This window comes from Chaetodon auriga, chromosome 16 (genome assembly GCF_051107435.1).
Source record: "Chaetodon auriga isolate fChaAug3 chromosome 16, fChaAug3.hap1, whole genome shotgun sequence".
Lineage (NCBI taxonomy): Eukaryota > Metazoa > Chordata > Actinopteri > Chaetodontiformes > Chaetodontidae > Chaetodon > Chaetodon auriga.
Window position 1 is genome coordinate 23,478,346 of NC_135089.1, and position 9,654 is coordinate 23,487,999.

Sequence of the window (9,654 nt, forward strand, 5' to 3'; positions counted from 1 at the left end):
TTCAGGGACCTCTGTTGGTCGCTGGACCTCACTTTGAGAATCACTAATCTATTTTTTTCAGTATTCATCTCAAATGTCCCAGAAATTGTGCATTTATGTGTGCAAAAAACCAATTTTTGCGGCGTGCACAGGTGGGGTGGGGGCCCCAAGAGACCCTTGCGACGCCACTGGTAAACTGTACAGACTGCCTTCAACACAGCTCACTGTGAGCCTCAGGTTCATGACTGTTGAACTTTCTGGCAAGTGTCCATATAGAAAAGTAAACTATGTGTCGCCATAGGTGGCAGAATTTCAAAGCATTTCACGTTTGGGTTTAAATACAATGGCGTGATGCGTTGAGATGACATAAAACGATGAACATTTCGACGGTTTAGTATGTTTATTAACGGAGCGTTGTGAAGTTGCATAATTATTCTTGTTCCGGCTGGAATTCTGGACATAATGAAAGGCTTGCCAACCAAGGAGACATCTGTTCAAAAGTAAATAAATATTATAATGGACAATCGTTGCTTGATTACTAAGTAATACTTCGGAGCTTCGTGTTGCTTTTACACCCTGCGCGAGCCAGTAGGTTGGAATGATGTCACGGATCTTCTAAATGACCAAATAAGGAAATTGACACATGTAAGTGGAATTTGTTCAGCTCGGTTTTCCGTTGTAATGAGAAGAAAGCTGAAGCGTGTGTTCTTCTCTATCATATTCTCTATCACATCGTGTTCGTGTGTGCCACCGACACACCGCCTGCTGTGTGTGAATATTGGTGTTTTAAGCAGCTTTAGTTTCTTGAGGAAAGAGGGAAGTGGAAGCAGTTCCGCCCTCAGAAGCTGCCTGTAGGCCGCGTAGAAAAGAGCAGAAAGAAAAGAGAAGCGACCCAGGCTGCCTCAAGCAAAACTAACGCAAAATACGGTTATTCTGTGCTTTTGTTTTGTTATTTATGTATTTATTTATTGTGACGGATGGACAGTGCAACTCCGGTGGGACATTGGATTTCAGGTGTGATGCTGAACGCCGTGGTTGCGTGATGAAAAAGTCGGTGAGGAAAATGAGCTTCATGTAAGAAGTTTGAGTTTGAGGCTGCGCTGAAAATCCTCCATGCTGGTGTCTTTTGCTGACATTCACGTTAACGGGCGGATCGACTCCAGGACTTTGCTTAGGATTTTCTCTTGAATCGGGTCGGCTTGGTCTTTGATTCAAGACCTGAAAGTTTTTGATCCAGGCACATCCAGTTCAAAACCAGTATGAGTGGAGAAGAGGAAAGATTCAAACTGGTAGTGGTGGGAGGAGGAGGGGTGGGGAAGAGCGCCTTGACCATCCAGTTCATCCAGGTACTGTCTCTACCTTTCACTGTCCCCTTATGTACAATTGACACTTAAAGTTTAGGCTGCTGTATATTGGCTACTCTGTTGTATGTTTAATGTATTATGATCACAATAGTATGGAACAGTATTACTTCATTTTTAACCAAATTATGTCAAGCTTTCTGCCTTGTAAGTTATTAATAGTCAAGTAATTATTCATCAATAAAGTGTCACATGTTTCTCCCTCTCTCATGAGCCATAGTGATTAAGTCTTATTGCAGAATGATAAGTAAAAAATACCCTTAGAAACCCTTTACAAAGGTTGCAGCAATCATGCGTAGGCCCACCTTAATTGTCTGCACAATTTTGCACACATTACTGTGTTAGGTGTTTAATGTCTTTTCCCACCTTGTCCCCAGCATTGGTACCATGTCTTTTAGCAGTGGAAGTTACAAAAATTACTGATAAAAATGGAGGTGATAAAATGCATGTGGATTCAAAAATGGAGCAGTAAAATTGGATGTGAAATGAAAAATGGAGTGATAAATGATCAAGTGGTATCAGTAATTGAAAGTCAGCTGGATTAGAACAGCTGTGATATGATGAAAACACAGCCATGCTTGTTCATTTTTCACCATTCACAACACAAAATTGCCGTTTATCATTTAAGGAAGGTGGCCTCAGGGGTGGGAGCAACCAAAAAAAATTGAAAAAATCGAAGTGATGATGCTTAATATTACACCCAGTAATAATGGCGTTATCTTTTTTTTTTTTTACATAGGGCAAACATAACAAACATTTCTTGCTGTAATCATTTGTGCTGTTTTAACAGTGCAGGATCATTTCATCAGAAAGGCCCTTTGTGAAGTATGCTCAGCTTGCCACTGTCCATGACTGGATAGCTGGTTAAAGGACCATTTCAGTTTTTTTATATTTTATTTTTTTATGTTTTGGTAATTAATTGCAAATCACCCGGTTCAGGGTGTACCCCGGATAGGCTCCAGCCCCCCCCCCACAACCCCGAAAGCAATAGTCGGTGTAGAAGATGAATGAAAGAATGAATTACAAATCCCATATACTGATGGAATTTTGGATGTGTTTTTTCTACTCTCCTGGCAGCCATTGCTTTAGAAACTGTTAGTCAATGTTTCTGGCAGATGCAAGTTGATATAAGTTAACATTCACATTCTTTACACATATAGTGATTTTGCTAACAAAACCCAAGTCCTGCTACAGGCAGTGGTGTATTCAGTATTCAGATCCATTAAGTACATTTGCCTGTGAAATTCATTGTAATAGAAGTATAAAATTGAAGTGCTCTAGAAAAGCACAAGTTGCTCAAATTTTTTCTTAAGTCCAATACTTGAATACATTTATTTAGTTATGTTCCACCACTGCAGGAACACAAATCTACCTTACTGGAGTCTTCACATTTGTAGCACTGCTGAATGGATCTACCACATCTTTCCCTGCCTGGGTTGTACTTAACATTAGCAACAAATGGCTACTCTCCAATAGTATGGAGCCAGATATTTCTTGGGAGAGTTGTGAGACAAGTCACTGTAGACAGCATAAAGTGTGCCCTCAGTGCCGCCAGTGCAGTTTGCTACTAACATTTGGTGTGTCTCACAGTCCTACTTTGTGTCAGACTACGACCCCACCATTGAAGACTCTTACACCAAGATCTGTACTGTGGATGGAAAGGAGACTCGGCTGGACAGTAAGGCTCTTTCACACTGGACATAAATTCATATCTCACACTGTTTGACAGAGTGATTGTAGGGTGTGTAAAAGGCTTTGTTTGAAAGCAGAAGGCATGTTATTCTGTGATGTGATATGACACAAGCAGTGTTTTTACTCTCTGGATGTTTCATTCCCTTGTTAAGACTTGTACTTGGCCAGTGTTGCTGCATCAAACCAGGCTGTAGGGTGTTGGGTCACACTGCTGCTTCACCACACAATAATATGTGAATTATCAGGTGTATAAATACTGAATCTGCAGAGTCTCTGAGTTTGGCTGGCTGCTCTTTATACTTTATACTTATTTAAACCGTTGTTAACTGTTTGTTTACAACACTGTAGATTTGACTCCAGTGTTAGAATGCCGTATTCGGGGTTATTCTTCTCTGTACCTTGCCCTTCACAAACAATACTGTAGAACAAAGTAGACCATTTTGGCGAAAGATAAAGTTCTGGGATGTACAGAAGTAGCAGGAGGTCATTATCTCTAATGATTTTGCTTTCATATTGGGAGTACTTGTATATGTTATGCTGTATGTCTTCAAGTGATGAGTATGCAGGTGATGCTGTGTGTGTGGTGGGTGGTGTAAAGGGTGGGACCAGCATATCATGACACTCACTCATGTTTGTGCCTGTCGTGTAGCATTATATGAGTCACACAGCTAAGCATTCATTTTTCTGAAAGTTTAAACCCAGAAGGTTCTCAAATAACACTTGCTGCTTTAAAGGTATTTCCAAAATTCTCAAAGAGTCATCCAACTAGATTTTTACTTGTTTCTGAAGTTGTGACTTGAAATTACACATCATTGGCTGTTTTGTTAACAGTATTTTATATCCGTATACTTAGGTTTCTTCCATTATTTCTTATTTTCATATACAGTCAAGTTTTTATATATTTTTTGTATTATACAAAATGAGCAAGTAATTTCTGGCAACCATTTTAGGATTAATAAATACAGTTCATAATTGTTTTTATTGTGCAATGGAAAGAACAGAAGAGAATAAGACACACAGCATCTTAACCTGCAACATGTTGCAGCACCACTGTCTGATGAATATGTAACATGACTTACAGTCAGTTAAATGCCAAGTGTAAAATACATTCACCATCCCCTTCAGCACCATGAACAGCTCGTCCTGTTAGGAGTTCTGTTCTGTTGATTTTTACGACTTAGAACCCTGCCGATGCTTCAACATTACCATCCATGACCTAAAACAGATAACCAGCTCTAAACACAACTATTCCTCAGGTTATAGCTAAACGTAGCTATCATTCATGCCTAATTTTTTAAGTTATACATGAGCTCAATTATCTGTAAGACATACTTTACTTTCCCTTACCTCCAGCTTTGTCTGTTAAAGATTGGTCATGGCAGGCAATTTGAAAATTGTGTTTGTGTGTGTGTGTTTGTTTGTTTGTCAGTTTTGGACACAGCAGGTCAGGAGGAGTTTGGAGCGATGAGGGAGCAGTACATGCGCTCAGGAGAAGGCTTCTTACTGGTGTTTGCACTCAACGACCGGGGCAGGTAATTGAAAGTGTGTGTGCGTGTATGTATCTTTCAGCTCCAGATAAGTGCTTGTAGTTGGATAAGTGCTTCAGAAGTGGACAACAGTTTGCTGAATGGTTTGTCGTTGTAATAGTGTGATCCTGTCACTCAAGATGGCTGTCTGTCTTCCTGTTTAAGAGGAAGTGCAGTGAGACTGATGTGACTCACTGTCCAGCTGTTATTTAGTTAGGCATAGGGATTGGACTCAGTGTTATGGATACCTGTACAATCAAGAGGATTCCATTACAACAAAACCACAAAATAGTTCAATGCACAAATCTCACACACATTGAACAAAATGTATGTGAGAAAATATTGTAAGTGTTGCAAAACAGTTGCAAGGGGTTTGTTGTATAAGGTGGCAAGTTATTGTAGAGATGTTTATCATTCTGTCAACCCCTTTTCTATACTGCGTTTGAAGTTTTACTGTTCTTGCCCCTGTTTTCATGTGGTTTGTAGCAGAACTACTATAAATGTACATTAGTAGATACAGAATATATTAATAGGGTCTGTCAGATATTAGATAAAGGCTCTCCAAAGCTCTGTGGTGGTTTTGCAGTTCATAAATTAATGTAAAAAAGCCCAAATATTTATTGGTATGGCTTAATTTAAGATAAATTACATAAACCTGACAAATTAAAAAGAAATGTGATCAATGTGATGTCAATGTGATCATGAAAAGTGAATTGATTGTTTATAATCATGGATATGTACTGTATAGCTTGATTGACAAATGTCAATGTCATGTCATGACATATATATATATATATATAGATAGATAGATAGATAGATAGATAGATAGTTTGTTTGATTTTTGCATTTTCATTATCTACCTTTTAAAACATGTTTTCTGGAACATCAAACTGTCTGTTGTGATTAAAACAGGTGAGAGGAGCTGATTTGATTGGTCATTACTATGTCCATCTGTACATAGTATCTTCTTTCCTGTAAATAAGTATACATACGAATCTATGCCTGTTGATACTGTGAATGTTAATTCTTCCCCTTTGTCCTCTCAACAGCTACAATGAGGTTCAGAAATTTCACACCCAGATCCTGAGAGTGAAGGACCGAGATGACTTCCCAATGGTGCTGGTTGGAAACAAGGCTGACTTGGAACTGCAAAGAGTGGTGAGTAACACCATCATGCATCTAACATGCATGGTGTCAGATTTCCCACTGTTCCTGGTTCCTGGAATATGTTGGAGTGCAGAGAGATGTGCTCCAGAGAGAAGGCAAGGACTTTGACCAATTTTTATCCAAGGTTGGGTGATATCAGGGGATTTGTGAAACTGACTCTCTATTCTGAACAAATAAACAAAAATAGAAGAGGCACAATGAAAATGTATTTCCTACACCAGTATTTCTGCCTTTAAATTAAACTGCAACAACCATGGAAGCAAACAGTAATCTCTTACCAAGCAAACCCAGTCGCAGGCAAATATTACAATTAGTCATTAATCATTGGACTGCCAAGGCCAGGGATTGAACCACCAACCTCCTGATCAGTGGACAACTGCTCTACCTCCTGAGCTACAGCCACCCTAACCTCCTACACTGGTAATGAAAGCTTTTATCTCTTATCTGGGCTAATCTCCTGATAGTACAGTAATGTACAGGTGGATCACTTATTATAGGGGGGAATAGAGTCTAACAAGACCACAGCTGTACAGAATAAAAATGATGAGATCACAATGGATGGAAGCTGGACCTGGATATTGTTTTCTTTGTCTGCAGATTTCCAGGGAGGATGCTCAGGCATTTGCCAGAGAGAACAGGATCCACTATATGGAAGCTTCGGCCAAGAATCGCTACAACGTGGATGAGGCCTTCTTGGAGCTGGTGCAAATTATCAGGTATAGTCCTTAATTATTTTACTTTGTATTTGTTTACCACAGGTTTAGTCTAAATCCTGGTTCCTGCTTTATAGTTTCCCATTTTTCTCCACTGCATACATTGTTATTATTTATTTTTCTATAGTCTTATTAAATCTTTCCTGCACTGTTTTGACTGTGTGTTTTTCTGCCAGACCCTGAGAAATCTTGTGGTCCACCCTTTTGGTTTCTAAGATATAACTCCATCTTCCTCTGAATGTCCTTCTCTTCCTTAAGTGGGGAATCAGAACAAAGCATCCATGTATTCAAACAGGGGGCATGTTATTTAAGATACCAATGGCAAAATGAAATATGATCCAGACAGCCCTGTTGGAGTTACGGATTATGTGCTGCTACACAGGGGCTTGTAATACTCACAGACAGTATTTTACAAATCTAGAAAGTTGTCACAGCTGCAACCAAACAGCAGAAATACAGCGGTCACATTACAAAATAACCCAACAGGAATATGTGCTATTGCAGCACCTTACCAACAACCCTGCGCCGACACCCCCAAATGAGAAGACTACAATTTTTTCACACAGGGCTGCTGTCAATCTGAACATGGCCAATTACTAATGAGGGTGTGGACTTGTTGGTTTGTCTGACAATCATTCTCCACTGTCCTCGTTTTTTAGAGTCTTGGTTGTGGATACAGATGCGGTAGTAAAGCAATGGTTACTGTTACTGCAGCACTGCTGCCAACCCCTGAAGATACCTAGAGCTTTAATGTAGTATCACTTTCTGAGCAGTTCCTAAATATAGTTCCAGGAACTTGTCCTCAAAATGGGGTACAAATCAATACCAGAGGCTGTGACAATGGATACACATTACATTTTGTTATGTTCAAGCAATGGAAAGGGTTGTAAGTAGTTTTATCTATCAAGAATCTTTCTGAACAGGTTTCTCTTCAGATCTTTCAAGCCTTTTTTAAACCTGCATTAATCAGTATTTGGGAAATCAACAGTGAATGGAATAACGCTGCATAATATTAGATTCATTCCTCTCCTCCTGTTTGTACTCTTCTTCATCCACAGAAGGTTCCAGGAGATGGAGTGTCCTCCTCCTCCAGCTCATCACACAGGGAAGCAAAAGAGAGGTGGCTGTCCCTGTGTCCTCCTCTAAGGACTTTTACTATGGATACCAAAGCCTCGTCCCTCTACAGCTTGTCCAAAAATGTGTGTGTGTGTGTGTGTGTGTGTGTGTGTGTGTGTGTGTGTGTGTGTGAGAGAGAGAGAGAGAGAGAGAGAGAGAGAGAGAGAGAGAGAGAGAGAGAGAGATAAGATGCGTCATTTTCTTTCCAAATGGTTTCATTTGCACTTTTGCCAAAAAACAACTTTTAAATCAGTGTAATGTTTTATTTTAATGAGAGGATCTAAATGGAGAGGTGTCAGTAGTAGCAGTGTTAGTTTGGTGGAAAAACAGGAACTCACTACTCTCGCCTGTGTACCAATGATGTGTAATGCTGACATTACTGTACAAAGTTAGTGTCCACAAATAAACATATCATTACATCATTACACCTCGTAGAAATGTTCAAATGACTGTTAGAAAGGATGTTGTATCCTGCAGGTACAGATGTCAGCAGTGACATCACCACCACATAGCTGACTGTGTTCTCACATGAACAATTTATTTCAAAATAGTATGTCTTTACTGTACAAAAATGTATGTGTCAAAAATGTGTATCCAACACCTACCCACCTTTTAATCTGTATTGCCATAATGAGATTAATGACATGTTTATAAATACCAAGGGCCTGATCAGTTTGTTCATTATGCAGATGCAGACAAATTCAGTATTGGAAGTGCTGGTCCTTGGCCATGCACAGCCTACCACATTGAGAAAGTCTAATTAAAAATTTGATTAATGTACTTCTACCAGACATAACAGCAGAACTTGTTTCTGCATTTGCTTATTTCAACATCTGACCAGTGGGCAACATGTTGGGCTGACACAGATGCTCTCTGGATGCATATTGTTTTCTTTATAGGTGGACTGCATTCTGGTACTAATGTCTTTTTTTTTTTTTTTTTTTACATCATCAGTGTCTGAAAATGAGGGAAAATGTATAATGATGAAGTTAATGATAGATAATGTAAAGATGATGCACACCAAGAAAAGGTTCACTAGAAAAATTAAAAAATATATATCTAACAGTACTTAACTTTTTTTTTTTTTCTTCTCCAAATCTCTCAGTTGTAATACTTCAGGCAGTTTGGTTTCACTTTTTTTCCTTTGAAAAAGAATTCATATCAATATCTGTCTTACAAGTTACAATTCACATTATCAGTTTTGTACTAAAATAAAAAAACAAATTACATTTATACATTAAAACATTTAGCCATTTCTGTCTGTTGTGTTCTCTATGACTCTTCAAAGTGACACAGTTTTGAGTGATCTTTTAGGGCTTCAGGTGATCTTCAAGTCTCATAACTTGAATTTTGTTGTGTCAGATATTGGTCCATGAGTGGGATTACAAATAAGGCAAAGGGAGCTGGAGTTGTTAGTTTAGTCATATGAGCATTGTAAGATTCATATACCTACTTGTTTGGGCTATCACTATATTCTGGGATTGTTGTTTTGAAGTGAAAGATGGAGCCAGTGTGTCATTGTCAGGTTCCAGTTGATACAATAAGTTTCATTCCATGTTATCAATATCTCATTGACATACTCTATACAAACAATGACACCACAGTGGCACTATTTTTAGCTTCACATTGCCACACAGATCATAGCTCCAGTGAATCAAAATAAGTGAAGAACTGAGAAATCAACAACCCAATAATGGGTTAATAATGGGTTTCCAGTCCCCACACCATGTCAAATCAAAATAAACTTTTCTTCACCACCATATGCAAAAAAATATCGAGTTCAAAATGTATATTGTACCACCACACTCTTGACTCTTGAAGATAGCCAGCCGTATCCACCACCATTCAACATGTCTATTTAGCCTATTAATGACTTTTGACTTTTTAGTGTCAAGCTTTTCACCAAAAAAAATCAAAGTGAAGAATACACAAAAAAATCTATTAGCTTGTAATGTAATATACTGTATGCATGCTGCTCAGCAGTGTGCCATCATATCTTTCCCTTTTCTCTCACACTCAGGCTTGCAGGAGTGACAGTGAATTACTATGGTTTTGGGTATGCTCTGTGTCACTGTCGTGCTGCAACTTTCTCGTGGTTCC

The 9,654-nt window shown here is 38.8% G+C and overlaps 1 protein-coding gene across 1 annotated transcript; it reads left to right on the forward strand.

Moving 5' to 3' along the window:
• Nucleotides 1–604: 604 nt before the first annotated feature.
• On the forward strand, nt 605–8,811 carry rras (RAS related). Its single transcript, XM_076753627.1, has 6 exons — nt 605–1,325; nt 2,931–3,018; nt 4,462–4,564; nt 5,608–5,716; nt 6,323–6,441; nt 7,497–8,811. Exons 1-6 carry the CDS (start codon nt 1,239–1,241, stop codon nt 7,582–7,584), a joined length of 594 nt encoding a protein of 197 aa, XP_076609742.1. The 5' UTR covers nt 605–1,238; the 3' UTR covers nt 7,585–8,811.
• The last annotated feature ends 843 nt before the right edge of the window (nt 8,812–9,654 follow it).

What these genes read in the sequence shown, in the direction of transcription:
- rras (XM_076753627.1), top strand. Translation starts at nt 1,239, where the DNA reads ATGAGTGGAGAAGAGGAAAGATTCAAACTGGTAGTGGTGGGAGGAGGA. An exon ending in AAAGGAGACTCGGCTGGACA is followed by an intron (nt 3,019 to 4,461) that starts GTAAGGCTCTTT and finishes TTTGTTTGTCAG; the next exon opens with TTTTGGACACAGCAGGTCAG. An exon ending in GAGCTGGTGCAAATTATCAG is followed by an intron (nt 6,442 to 7,496) that starts GTATAGTCCTTA and finishes CTTCATCCACAG; the next exon opens with AAGGTTCCAGGAGATGGAGT.